Source organism: Xiphophorus maculatus, chromosome 12 (assembly GCF_002775205.1).
Source record: "Xiphophorus maculatus strain JP 163 A chromosome 12, X_maculatus-5.0-male, whole genome shotgun sequence".
Taxonomy (NCBI): Eukaryota; Metazoa; Chordata; class Actinopteri; order Cyprinodontiformes; family Poeciliidae; genus Xiphophorus; species Xiphophorus maculatus.
In genome coordinates, this window is record NC_036454.1 from 11,672,668 (window position 1) to 11,687,669 (window position 15,002).

At 38.9% G+C, this 15,002-nt stretch overlaps 1 protein-coding gene across 5 annotated transcripts in view; it reads left to right on the forward strand.

Moving 5' to 3' along the window:
- Positions 1 to 292: 292 nt before the first annotated feature.
- Positions 293 to 15,002, forward strand: part of trim36 (tripartite motif containing 36) — a 28,695-nt gene continuing 13,985 nt past the window's right edge. Inside the window, exons 1-5 of one of the 5 annotated variants that reach the window (XM_023342994.1) lie at positions 293 to 973; positions 5,604 to 5,630; positions 7,371 to 7,605; positions 12,951 to 13,031; positions 14,287 to 14,633. In XM_023342994.1, the coding sequence (XP_023198762.1) occupies positions 911 to 973; positions 5,604 to 5,630; positions 7,371 to 7,605; positions 12,951 to 13,031; positions 14,287 to 14,633 (753 nt within the window). In that variant the 5' untranslated portion in view covers positions 293 to 910. Of the gene's footprint in view, positions 974 to 5,603; positions 5,631 to 7,370; positions 7,606 to 11,176; positions 11,359 to 12,950; positions 13,032 to 14,286; positions 14,634 to 15,002 lie in introns of those variants that run through there. The other 4 variants (XM_023342995.1, XM_023342996.1, XM_023342997.1 and 1 more) reach the window with 4 other exon arrangements.

A 15,002-nucleotide genomic window follows, 5' to 3' on the forward strand; every position in this document is an offset into this window, starting at 1 on the left:
GAAGAGCACTATTTATTGTCACTAGAAATACTTTACCTTGTTCTAACATATTTATTACCGATTCCATAGGGTTTTGATATTTTTTTCAATTTTAGCTTTAAAAATACCAGAATTTGCACAAACCTTACATTTTGACTGATGGCATCAGATGCTATGATTCAATATTAATCAAACAGTTCCTCAGTACTTATGTAGCCGGGGTTTTTGCAGAATACTTTTTTACTTATACTCGAGTAAAAATATGTTGAAGTAGCTACTCATTTCTGGGTGCTTCACCTGGTCCTGTGTATATGTAATTTTCTAAATATAAAAATACACAGAGGTGCTCATATTTGAGTCATTTAGGCACGAAGACACCGCCAGCCATGTCTAAACACTTAACGTGATGTCACCAACAGATTTAGGATTCTTCCTCTGAACCTCTTTCCCACATTCTGATCTCTCCAAGAATGGGATTATTTATAGCGACAGGTGGATGAAACCAGAGTCGGTGATGGTCGATGTTGGAAGGGGCGGGTACAAAGAGCTCTGTGGGTCGAGACATCGCCGCCGAGGGATGAAGAGGATGATGAAGGAGGAGGAGATGGTACAGCAGAGACGAGCGCGGGAGGGTGGGGGTTTTCTCCTCAGAAAAGAAGCCAGCTATCACCAAGCAGCAGCCGGCGCATGTCCTGTAGACTCTCCTGACAAAACATGAGCTTGCACACAGAGAGAGGAAGGAGGGAGGAGAGAGGATGGTGATGAGAGGAGCCGCTCCTGCCACATGATGCCATCTCACCTTCCCCTGTGCAGCCTGTCGATCCTCCTCCTCTAAGACTCTGCAGCCCATTTCTCCCCCTCCATTATCGCTGCGCTTTATTGAGCGGTCTGTAGCTGCGAGCTTGCGCTGGATCCGTCCCCATCTGTAGCCATGTCAGACTCCGAGGACATGACGGAGTTCGCCAGCATCGTGGAGCGGATCGAGCGCGGAGAGGTGAGCCTCATCCCGATGATTTATGGCTCTTCTGACAGCAGCGGTCTGCCTGTCAGCGCCGGGGGCCGGCCTGCAGGCTGTCAGAGGCGGGAAGCCATGCTCACTCACACCCATTCTATTCTATTCTATTCTATTCTATTCTATTCTATTCTATTCTATTCTATTCTATTCTATTCTGATATGAGCTATAATTAGCCTATTCTATTTGCTTAAAGTGGATAGGCTTAGCTCCTGTTATTTCCTATAATACACATTATATGCATCTGCCTTTCTGTTCTCTTTAAATGTGCAAAATTAATTATTTTACTCTGAATTTATAACCATTTATAACCAGTTTATATAGACTTATAGACTGCATTAATTTGATCCAATGGAAGCATTTTGGCTTTGATCTGCATCTCTGTTGGGTGGGTTTGCAGTCTGACAGGTCAATGAGTTCTGCCAGTATGTGGGAGCAGATATATTTCAGACAGAGGTGTTTGCTGGTGTCCACACAGAGCGAGCTGCTGTCTTTGCCCACCTCGGACTGACAGAATGTGTGCCAATGTGTGTTTCTAGTCAGCTCTGAGGTTTATTCACGCGTGCATAGAGCCGTGACAGGAAAAACGAGCAGACTGTATGGAACTGAATCACAGACGAATTCGTCATATTTTATTGCATTTTGCATAATCTCTCTGAAAACGTTTGGAAAAAGCCCATATTTTTCATCTAAGCAACTTTGCATACAGTTTATTAGACATGTTTCTGCTTAAACAGAGCTGATTGAAACACTTAAGCTATTCACAGAACTCGGTTGCACAATGTGGAGGTCATTCAGGCATTTGATTAAATATGTTGGAGCATGCACACCAGTCCTAGACGCACACAGTTTGAAACCTTTGTCTATAGTCTGTTTTTTGATGTATTGTGCATAAGCCACTAACAATAATACTATAGTCAAATCAAGTCAAGTTTATTTGTAAAGCACATTTCAGTAACAAGGAAGTTCAAAGATCTTTACACAATAAAAACATAATACAGTAACCATTTATGCAACAAGCAATAAACATTACATTTTCTCAAATGCCCTCATTAAAATCACCACGAATAATCGTCTTCAAATATACATTAAATATATTGATCTATGCTACTGTTATTATAATGTGTGCAGCTTTTGTGGATTTGTTTTACTACACATATTATTCTTAAAATTGTATATATTTAGTACATTAGGTGTTTCTTATTGTAGCTATGCATTTTAAGGAGAAAAACACAACAGCGTTTTCTCTACATTTGCTTGAAAAGTGGCATCATTTAAATCCAAAATACTGACACATGTTAAACTACACATTGTAGGGTTTGTTGGCATAAATAATTTTAGCGGAATATAATTAACCTTTGCTATTTTTCATACTTTTTAAAAATGACTAACTGCAATTTAGATAATATATCAAAAAACTTCACACAAGGCATCAGAGAAGAATTCCCTTTACCAGACTCTGCAGAAACATGAGGACTGAGACAAAGGGACAAAATGTGAAAAATGGATTCTGGTGCAGCTCAATGTGACCAAACCACACACTCCTCTCACACATTTACATTTGTGATGGTAGAGCAGAAAAAGGCATTTTCTGGCATGCTTCCTGAACAACCAGATGGGATACAAATATCATCTAATGGTCGCCATGGAGACTTGGTTCCCCCCCACACCCTTCCCCCAAAAACTAATGCCACTCCTTGCTGCAGCAGTTTTAGAAACGTTTCCCTTTTCTGAAGTAAAATAGCTAATCTGTAAGGATGAACCCAAATGAAATAGAACAATTTTAGGTATTTTTCCTTGACAATAATATGATATTATTTGAGCTTCTACTTCTATATGCTTTATACATTTACAAGTTATTGCCTTTTCCTTTGAAAATCTTTCCTTGATGTAACTCTCCTAATCCAGATCTAACATTGATCTTTGCCTCAAAAAACATTTCTCCCTTTGGTTGTAGTTTTTGCTCTGGATTGTCCATAGTTTTTTTTTTTTTTTTGCAACATTTGAGAGACTGATTTTTATTCTCTTAATGTCAGACATATCTACTCAGTAAACCTAGCGACCATTGGCCTGATTATTTCAACAGTTTTGAAGGAGCTTGGAGTAATCGGCGTAATCAGGATGTCCCACCGTGAGACAAAACTGGAGCACAGGTAAAGGTAGAGCAGGGGGACTTTACTCAGCCAGCTGGCAGATCTCAATACAAAACCTCTTTTGTGATGGAGAGAAAAGCGATACTGTCTACAGTATTAAAGAACCACTGACCTACTAACACATTTCTGCTTGCTAAGGACAAAGAAGGTAATTCCACTAATGCTATAGATACTTTCATTGCCCTTTGTGACTTCATAATTAATCATTTTACTAAAAAAGACTCAACATTTTTTAGGTTTTCTAACCTGAACTGTGCTACTTTGAAAATGCTTAATGTAAAAGCAGCATAGTGAGATCTACATAGAGCAGTTAGTTAATCAATTATTTACGTGATCTGAAATCATTTCAGTGTAATCGGTGTAATTCTCTGACCCACAACAAATATTGAGAAAATTTGATCAGACTGTTTTGTTAAATGCTAATATACTAGTTTGTATCTGATCAATGGAATCCCAACTTGGCGAACAATTTCTTTTCAATCTAGCTAAGTGACACTTGATGATACTTCTACTTTTCCTCTTGTGCTATGTATGTAACCTTTATTCTATAAATAAATATATATTCAATAAAACATACTTTGCTCTATGCAGAATGCATGATAAATTTAGGATTTTCTTCTATCGTTTCAGTGCTTTTCTTTTTTATTTAAATTAACTGAATCTGCATAACCAAAAGCCAATTTTTATTATTATCTTTTATCATTACTGTGTAGAAACTGTAAAGCAGCAAAAATACATCTGTTAAAAATTATTCTTTGGGCTAATTTTCTCTTAAAAAATATTCCTTTCTGTACTGAAATTGAAATAAAATTTGTCTTGTTTTTTAATTTTGGCTAAATGTTCTTGTTTATCAGAAAGAACCTTTGTAAGATTAGAATGTTTTAATAAAAATAATGCTTTCGAAATCTTTAACTTTTTAGAAAAGATGCAGTTTTTTGGAGACTATCTCAATCATTTTATGACTGAGACGGTTAAGTTCTTCTTATACAGCAGGGTTAACTCAGTTTATGAGAATGGAGTCATTTACATATTCCCTGTTTTGCAACTTCATACTGGAAAGTAATTCGATGCTGTACTAACATATTTAAATTATTTTACACAACCTGAAGGATTAGGTGGCCAGGGACCTTCACAGAGCATGATTCATATAACATGAGTTCATACAAAGGCAGAACATGCTGCCTAAACGGGACAAGTAACAGGAAACAGACAAGTCTTTTTGAAATAACATCATGTGCATTTTTTACCTTTTAACTATTTGTCTTACAAAAGCCCAAAAAACCTATTTTTAAAAAAGTTGAATGGGAAACTTGATGCTGATTGGTTAAATTTCACAAAAATAATAATAAAAAAAGACTGCTGAGTTCTACTGTTTCACCCAATTTAGACCTATTTGCTGAGGCATTCAAAGCCCTACAGTTTAAATCAGGAGGTTGCCAGTCACAGTTTCCCTCTGCCAGTAGATAATAGTTATTAGAATCATAACTAAATTGTCTAGTCCTCGAATAAAATATAGAAATCAAAACAGGCACAAAACGCCCTTCCCAACATCGCCTGTTGGGTAGGAGTTAACAAATGGTTTCTGCAACATGTACATTTCTTTTTCTTTTTTTTTTTTTACCAAAAGATACCAAAATTGCAAATGGGTGCAAAATTATTTGCTTATAGTTACAAAATCCAAGTATGAATGGACAAAATGGTCATGTGTAAGACACACAATATGAGTAAATTTGCCAAGGGTCAATTGACCAAAGTCAGAACAGGAATATAGTGGGCCATAGTTTCAATGTTATGGATAAATATAGATGAGTTTTATCAGCATAACAATGGAGATTTATTCTGTGTTACATAATAACAAAAAAACAGTATCCATGCTGATTAAGTTTTAGATCTGCTCGTTCTTTTTTCCAGTTCAGTTTAATAGATGAGGGCTACAAACGGTGTGAAGAATTTCTGCGTGGAAAAATGTCAGGAAAATTGATGTAACTCTCTGAATTTAAAAAAGGGAGTGTCACTGAGTGGAAACTTGTATTGCAGAAATTCGTCAAAGCAACAAAGAGGGCGTTTAATAATGTTTTTCCTGAAGTCAATAAAAGCAGCGGCGGCAGCAGCAGCAGTCTCAGTTCCCAGATCCATCCCCCTCCTGCCTGCCTGCCTCTCATATCCTCCCCCCGGGCTGCACTCGCTGCTGCGGCGGAGTAGCTGCTGATTCACCCCCGGACAGCCGGCGTAGCGTAGCGTGGCGTGGCGTAGCGCACCGTCACTCTTTATATTCACGCTGCCGTGCCTGCTTGGCATCTTCCCCTCCTCCAGTCGGGAAAGTTTGCTGCGGTTTGTCCTGGACTAATTGATCGAACAAGGCGTTTTTAAACTTTAACCTCAGACAGAAAGAGAAACAAAATAGAAACGAAAATCAAAATATTATTATTTTTTTTTTTGCCTCATCATGACTGCGGAGATGCGGCGAAGCAGTGGTGCGTTTTCGGTAAGAAGATCATGTTTGTTTCACTCATTGTTAAATCAGCCTGTGGCTCTTCTGCCTGCTGCAGATACAGACAGACAGAGTTGTCCATTCATTGCTGATTCTAGCCTTTGTTTCGTCTTTCTTGGGCTTTTCTTCCGCTTGTGGGCAGCTTTGTGTGTCTCTCTGTCATTAAACTTCCTTTATCCTTCTGGGCATTGTTACTTTAACACGCTGGATATGTGGCAGCTTGGTTTAGTCGCACCATCTGAGCTAAATTAACAATCAGCGGCTGGTTGTTGGACGCTAGAAGTTTGTGTCCAGCTTTTAAAATGACTTTCTTGTCCTCATTTTATGTTAAAACGTGAGATACTGAAGGGGGTATTTGTGTTTCTCTATATTTAGCCAGGGTTAATCCCGTGTTATGTAATCTGGATGATTGGTGTAAAATATGGATAGAATTTCTCGAAAGGCGATACAAGCATGAAACTTTGAATAAATGTTTTTTATGGGGGTAGGCTACCTGACAATGTTGGGGGACAAAAAAAATATAATTGTCTTAGCAACGGTCTCTTGGAAACCATTTTCTTATGACATATTGTTGCATTCATTTTGTAATAGTTAAAAAATTAAATTAAACTATTAGCAGAGCTTAATTTATTGATGAAAATACAACCAAAATATTTTCAAACTTTAACTTTTATTGGTTCCAAATGAACATGGTGATTACTGTTGTAATGCTATCACAAACGTGGGAAGAACATGGTAAATGGCTGTTATGGTGGCTTCATTGGGGCTTTCTTTGTGAGAAATCGAGGTCACTAATGCTGCTGAATACCCCTAAAATTTGCAGAACGTATCTTGACCTTATTGTTTCATTGGTTCTTGGACTCTATAAAGTTTCTTCCATTCAACTTTCTTTTGTTCTGTGCTTTTGATTGCATTCATTACCCTTAAATGATGAGCTTTTTGCTTTGAAACCCCACATGCAAGCGTGTGTTTAGGATTTCATATGATGTATTAATGAAAACTAAGTTTGAGATGTATTCAATTGCCCCCATACTTGCAGAATCCCCTTTTGTTGCATTTACAATAGCAAGTTTTTAGTTTTATGTCTCTGCCAGAGTTGGACCTCAAGATACTGAAATATTTGTGAAATAGGTGAAGATCAGATTTTCAATTTTCAAGTCTTTCCACAAATACCCAATTGTTTTTGACTTTGGACTTTGACTGGACCATGGATGCCCAAGTCCAGTCCTTCAGCTCTACTGTCCTGCAACTTTTACGTGCCTCCTTTCTAGAATCAAACGCCTCCTCGGCATCTTTTTACCTCTGCAGAGGCCTGTGAGCATTCTGGACATGTGCTAATGGGTGTTGCCTTGCTGGAGGGTGAACCTCTGCCCCAGTTTGAAGCCTTTTTCAGCCTCTAGGGTTTTATCAATGCCCCTCAAATCTCACCATGTATGAATAGTAATCCCCAGAATGCAACGCTACAACCACCATGTTTCACATCTGTGCTGGTTTTCTGCCACACTTTAGCCAAAATGTCTACATCTTGGTGTTTACCAACCATCAAACACATTCTTTCATGTTTGTTTCCCCAACTTGGTTTGGCTTTCTTTATTTTCTAACCAAATACATTTCAAGCTTCTGTATGTTGGTGACTTGTGTTCAAGATAACATTCCCAGTGGGAGTAAACCTAAAGTTTTAAGCATGTTTTTTATGGAGGAGACACTGTTGGTAATGGAGTCCTCTGGTGCCAGGTCCCGATCAAGAACATCGAGCGGGAGCTGATCTGCCCCATCTGCAAGGAGCTCTTCACCCACCCGCTCATCCTGCCCTGCCAGCACAGCGTCTGCCACAAGTGCGTCAAAGAGCTGTTGATGCTGAACTATGAGGATTCATTCGATGCTGGCTCTGAGAGCTCGGTGCCGGGCAGCCCGCGGTCCAGGGTGCCTTCCCCCTCCATGGAGAGGCTGGACAGGCTTGTCAGATCAGGTGAGTTTGGGCGGTAAGGAAAGCAAATTGATTAAATTCTCCTGTGGCTGGAATGAAAGTTTTTTTTTTCTTTGTATTGCAGGAATGGGATTTACAGTTGAGGTGATTAGTGTTGGGATCCAGCGTGTTTAGTTATTAATGGGAGCTGCTGTCGGGAAAACGGTGCTTCGACCTGATTAGCAGTTATTTGAGCTGATGGAAATTAATAACCAGGCCTTGGGAAAAGATGGGTGTTGGGTCATGTTTAATGGCTTCCACTGAAGTCAAAATTACTTTTTCCACAGTAGTGTTAACTTCCTGTTATTCTGTTCCTCTTGCAATTTCCTTTTAACTTCAGCTTTTAACTCTGCTTTCAAATCACATGTAGTTCAAAATCATATTTGCTTTATAGAAATGTACATGATCTTCCAGGATGTATTTACTAATGAGGAAAAACAGGCAGTGTGAGTATTTTGTGAACCGATAAGCAAATTTTTAGCTGATGCAAATGAGTGAAAAGGCTTAGTTTGAGCAGCAGGAAGTAGGACAAGTATTGTGTATTTGTGTGTTTAAATGTGGTGCAGACACAGCCCTCCCTCCTGCTGTTGTCCCACATAAACTGGAACAAACTTTAGAAAACTGTTAATTTCAGTCAGCACCTCTTCTAATCTCATTCTTTAAAGGCACAATGGAACAGAGAAAGGAATTTGATGGGCTGCAGGGTTAAAGTGCAGAGACAAGATCTGTCTGCCTCCTTATTGTCTCTGTTAGCTGCTTTTAATGCACCTGTGGGGAAATTAATGCCTTCTAGTCATTTATTTTTTATTTTGGGAATAAAAGAGTAGCTGCAATTTTCTGTCACCTTCCAATCCTTCAACAGTTGTATGAAATGTATGTTTGCTCATTTTTTTTTAAAACTTAAAATTCAGGGTAGGTTGCAGTGAGGATGAGATGCTGCATGCTCAGATATCTTGATTATCCAGAGTTAGAGATTAGGATGATGGGAATGAGACCTTTTGAGATGAATGAATGAATGTACTTTATTAATCGCAGAGGGAAATTCACATCCAAATTCATATAAATCATCCAAATAAAACTGGAACAAAGCAATTAAAAGTAGGATTAGGCTGGTGTAGCTGCAAGAAATATTTTTATGTTAATGAAGGGTATACATTTTTAACTTGTGATTTTTAAAAATATAATTAAAGCTATAATCTTCTTTTTAAGAGAGCCACGTCTGATGAAAACTTAAATCTTTCAGGAGTATTAACAATTTTACCACTTAACTGTATAGTTTGTTTTTTTTTTTGCTTCAAATGAAAGTAGAAATAATTCTTTGGATAATTTTTCATTGTGTAACTTGTTCCTTGTTTCTAGAAATTTACACAGAAATGACCTCTTAAGTAGATTCAACAAATTTTTTTTTTTTTGGTTTGATCGTCTCTGACCTGACGAGCCGGTCAGAAACTCAAGAATGTGAATTCTTTTTGATCAGTGAAAGCACCATATTCAAATGCTAAAAGTTAAAGTAGCCACCTTTTGAATCTGTGACTAATAGTCTTATCAGACTTAACAGATAAGAAACCAAACTAAAAATTCAGATTGAATCTGTTGGGCCTTACTTTCAAAAAATGCCCCTGTTGACTACTTCAGATTTGACCTGCTGTAGTCATGAACCCGAGATGCCACGTTGCCATAATGTACCATGAGGAACTTGAACCAGAGGAGCAGAAATCCCTGGAGTACAGTGAGGGGAACAGCTTTCAGTAAGTTATTCAGCCCTGGCTGAAAAACCTCTGTATGCTTTCAAACTCTCATTCAGAGCCTGCTTCAGCAGCCTGAAAGAGCTCATTCTTCACAGACAGGATTGCATCTGTTGATGCAGGAAATGATCAAATCCTCCTTTTAGTAAACAAATGACACAATTTGCTGGTGCAGAAACTAACTTTGCATTTAATATTTGTCACTTTTTTCTTAACTTGGGTTATTTATGGAGCTTGTGGAATTCCCTCTGTGATTAGTGGTGAGTTTGCTCACGTCTTAAACGCATCTAATCTGCAGATTAAGAGGCTCAGGTTTTGTGGGTTTGGGGTGTTTTTTTGCTAAACTTTAAGCACACTACTGGCTCAAACTCACAAGTGGGGAAACTTGTTGTTGTTCTGCCCCCACTCTTCAGAGATCAGATAACGTGTAGCCATAGTGATGCGACCTGCCTGTGAGGAATGAATGAGGGATTAGATGAACGGAGGGAAAAAGACTTAAGCCTATATTTGTCAGTAGGCAGCTCGGACAAGATGTACTGAGAAAGAAGATAGTGGTCACAAAAACCTTTTCTTTTTGACTATTATTTAATTTTGATGATAAAATGCACCAGTTCAGATAACTTGGTTTAAATGTCTTGTAGATGTTTTATACAAAAAATAGAATTGCCCAAAATTGAGAGTCTTGAGTGAACAAAGTCTTGAGTGAACAAATCAAAAAAAGAAACTAGCATTTATTATTGACTCTTTTGTGATGGAGAGTGTGATGAATTTATCTCCATACCTGATAAGTTTCAGATGTGAAATAACAATGGCTTAATCAGCTGTAGATGATTGGATTAAAAAGTTAATGGTTAGGCATTTTGTTTGTTGGGTAATATCTAACGTCTCTGTTTTGAAGGACTTTCAGTTTCAAAGACCAAAGTTTAAAGGCCTAATATAAGGTTTGCTAAACAACGATGATGTGAGGGTTTACCTTTGTCTTTCTGCTTAAAGGACAAGAAAAAGCTACATAGATTCTGTTTTTTTGTTTTTCTTTCACAGGAACTGAGCCCCTTTATGCTACTGAAAATGTTTCTTCCAAGATGTTTTGATACTTGGATTTATTCTGTAGAGAATTGTAATGTAGGAACAGCAAGACAAGATTATTTGTCACCGTCCCTGCAGACAGATACTTTCACATTAGGAGTGTCTTTCAGTTTCTATCCCTGAACATTTATTTAATGACTCCCGAAACCAACTTTTGTAAATCAACACGATGCTCTGCATGTTAACTGGTCATTTGGCTCCAGAGACTGGCATTTAAAAGCAGCTTCATGACAGAGCTACACAAAGGATTTTGTGACAGAAATTAAATTAGTTCCAAGGAATCTCTGCCCCTGGTTGTGACTAGAACTAGACTACTGAGGGGGGGGGATGCAATAAGCCTTGTAGTGCTTTAGTAGAATATATTGTACTGTCTAAATATTAGCCTCTCTGATAATATTGGTTCACATTGATTTAAGGTGGGTTAGTTATGACAAAATATCAAAATCAGTTGTTTTGGTTATATTTTTTTAAAATTGGGTTGTAGGTTAAATTAGTCTTACAAGTTGTATAAAGTACAAGTTTTGTTATCTTAGTAGACAGCTTTAGTTGATAGTGCACCAGTTATTTATGTATTTTTATCAGTGTCAGACTCTTCTGACCTGATTCTTAACATAAAACATGTTTGTGGTGCCATTTTCATTTTAAGCCCTTAAGCATAAAGATAACCAATTAGAATTAAGCAATTGGTTAAATATACTTTTTATTCACCACCTGTTTTGTTTTCTTGCCTTTTCCTTAGTTTAAGTTTGCTTATCCACTGTAATGCTTTTACCAGCTGGATTCACTCGTCACTTTCACATCATGTGTCATTTTATTTTTCTTGTTGGTCTCATCTCACCTCTCTGTTCATTGCTTGCAGCCGCAGGGCGAAGGTCGTTTGGAAGTCGAGGTAGACGCGGGATCCGTGTTTTCAGTAGCTATAGTAGTGAGTACAGTGTTGCCATAGAACCCCTCTAAGACCCTAGTTTGGTTGAACCTCTACCTCTACATTTCCAGCTTTACCTCTTAACACAACCATACAAACTCCACTCTGTCAGATGAAAATATAAAGGAACATTTATCCATAAAGAGGCCAGCTTGATAAGAGGGCTGTTTCATGCTGACAAAGGTATTTAAAATGTTTTAAAGCAGACAGGGGCCCTCTGCCAAAAAGAGCACAAAGGACCAAAATTGGTGGGGAAGTTTCCTGGGAGTTGATCTAAAACTGGAATGTGTGTTCATTGGCTCGACTTCATAAATCTTGCTGGCGAGTACAACCGTTTAAGTGAGAAGGATTAATGTCGTTCTCAATGTAAAAAGATAACGGCATGTAAAGTTGAAAGTATGTTTAAGCTTTCTGAGTCTCAAGTACTTTATGGACAGAAATGTTTGCCCTCAAGCTCTTTCTCTGTAATCCCAAACCTGACAATCATACAGCTAGTAAAAAAACAAAACAAAAAAAATGTTTAGTCTACTGCTAATTATTTTGTACATTTGTGTTTTTGGATGGATCAAACTGATTAAGAAAACGGATATCAATATCTACTTTGTTGATGCTCAGATTTTGTTAGATTCAGGAGTAAAAAGCTATTAAAGAAATATATTTACCACTTAACCCATCTTGGCTGATTAAACAAGATGCCTCAGAGCATAAATAAGTTTTCAAGGAAAAAGAAAATTGAAAATGGGTAACCAAGCTGATTTTGGATTTGAAAATAAAAACCAACTTTTCACAAAATTACTTGGTCAGAGTCCGATGCCATGCATTGCCAAGTGTTGACTCAGCCATCCATATCAATGACATCAGAATTTCCAATCACTTCCATTCACACAGGTATATAAAATCGGGACCGAGGCAAGCAGACTGCCTCTACAAGCATTTGTGGAAAAATGGGTCGCTTTAAAGAAAATTGGTGGCATTTCATATTACAACATTGAAGTTTACCAAAGACAAAAGCTATAGACCTCCAGGGATTGGGAAAGTTTTTTTTTTTCATTTAGATAATAAGTGATTATTATTGAATAAGAAACAATTCAATGAACGTTCGTTTTCTTGACTGGGGAGAAAAAATCTCCTGGGACAAATTGTCTTTTCAGACCTGCAACGACTTCTTTTAAGGTCTTTCTTCAGCTCTAGAAAATAATTCATATATGGATATTTTTTGTCCTGAGTCGTCATGCTGTCTAAAGACCATTTATTGATCACCTTTCCGGAATAGAAATGTCCGTGGGGTTTATTAGTTGCTCTAAATAAGGCTTTCATCATCCAATGACATCTATTGCCATAATGTGCAGTTATCAGAAGGAAGGTTTCGTTTCATATTTTGCCCGTATTCAGAGTTTACCACCTTCTAATAAGTCATCCCCACACAGTCACCATCTCACCTAGCATGTACATGGCTACACAAATCAGTTTGCTGCTGCTCTGTCACAGCTTTTTACTGTCCTTCAGCTCTATTCTGTTCCTGCAGAAGTTCTGTTTGAAGTGGCCTCCTTGTGTGTTTGGCTTACCTGAGGAGTGTTTGATTTAATTTCCAGGTCCCAGGAAACGAAGTGGAAATACTGGCTTGCAAACTGAGATAAATCCAGCACTCCTCTCTTCCCCTGTCCCCCAAAAACGTGAAGCAATATTTTGATTTCTGTGTGTTTACTGACTTAAGTTTGCTGGCTTTCAGTGTGGTCATACTGCTCGTCTCTGTGATGTGATCTTGTGAACAGTTTGTGCTGCTGCCTTGATACTGATGCTGCTGCAGCATCAGTAACAAGATGGGTATTGTGCAAATCTCTTGACAGCTCTGCTGCTGGTTCAAGAGATTTTTAGTGTTGTATTGAACTGGACCTTTGATATCTGTTCATTTGCTTGACATTTATATCTATAGCATTTTACTACTTGGTTTCATGGTTATGTTAAGATTTTTTTTTTTTCTCAATTGGAGGGCTGCACAGTGGCGCAGTTGGTAGCACTGTTATCTTGCAGCAAAAAGGTTCTGGGTTCCCTGCTCAGGGTCTTTCTGCACGGAGTTTGCATGTTCTCCCTGTGCATATGTGGGTTCTCTCCGGGTACTCCGGCTTCCTCCCACAGTCCAAAAACATGACTGTTAGGTTAATTGGTCTCTCTAAATTCTCCCTAGGTGTGAGTGTGTGTGTGCATGGCTGTCTGCCTCTGTGTTGCCCTGCGACAGACTGGCGACCTGTCCAGTGTGTACCCCGCCTCTCGCCCAGAACGTTAGCTGGAGATGGGCACCAGCAGCCCTCCCGACCCCTCTAAGGGATAAGAGTGTTAGAAAATGGATGGATAGATGGGAAAACTCATCCAAATCATTGATTGCACTTAAAATTAGCATCACTTGCATTGTAGGTGTTGGATGACTTGGATATATTTCTAATTAATTAGCTGGTAGGTTGCAGTATCATCTGATGAATCCTCACTAATGCTCCATTCTTCCCAGATGGTTTCCCCTTCTGTACTTTTTCCTCTGGATGACCTCTGCTCCCTGCATTGCTTGTGCTGGTGTTTTGCTCCATGTACCCATGTTTCTGAGCAGTTGTCATTGTGGAAATAAAGCACAAAGGGAAACATACAGAGGCCCTATTTGTGAAGGCTGCTCACAATGGCGTTTTGGCCTTAAGATCATAGCTTTTATGTCACCCCCAATGATGTAACGACCCAGAATCTGGCACAGATGAGGTCTCAGATTCAACAAAGACCCCCATTTGACTCTCATGGAAACTATTCCCTTCTTGTAATTCATTACGTTGATACTTGCATGTCCAAATAGAGCCTCTAACAAGACTGGAACCATAATGGCCTGAGGGTAGGAATCCAAATGGCACATGAACTTTACCTAATGCATGGCTCTTTGCTTTCCTTCAGGTTCGATCTCATCCCCGGGCTGGCGCCGAGGGTCTGTGACTCCCCGGGTCACCGCCATCCCGTGCCCTGGCTGCCAGCATGACATCGACCTGGGAGAGCGCGGCATCAGCATGTTGTTCCGTAACTTCACCCTGGAGAGCATCGTCGAGCGTTACAGGCAGGCTGCCCGCGCGGCCATTGCAATCATGTGTAACGTCTGTAAACCTCCAACCCACCAGGAGGCAACTAAGAGCTGCATGGACTGCAAAGCTAGCTACTGCAACGAGTGCTTCAAATTACACCATCCATGGGGCACCCCCAAAGCCCAGCATGAGTATGTTGGTCCTACCACGAATTTTAGGCCAAAGGTAAACGGCATCACTGCTTGTGAGATGTGATTCTCTGGAGGCTGCACATAATTTTTTCTGAACAATTTTTTAGATTTTGACTGCCAGGTCTTAGATCAGTTTTGGACAAAACTTGTGGTGTTAAAGCTTTCTTTTCTCTAACACTTTTTAAGGGTTAAGAGCTGTTTTTAACATTTAAATTAAAATAAACTAGTGTTGAGCATCTTTTTAAAGCGATAAATGCATTGAATACTGGCGCTTATTGCTAACTGTTAGCCTCGCCACTTGGTGCAGCAATTTGAAAATTTTACTGCTTCAGATGAAATGCAAAGGGTACTGTGTGAGGATGAAACCTAAAAAGATTCATAGACTTTTAGAGAAGCTCAATTT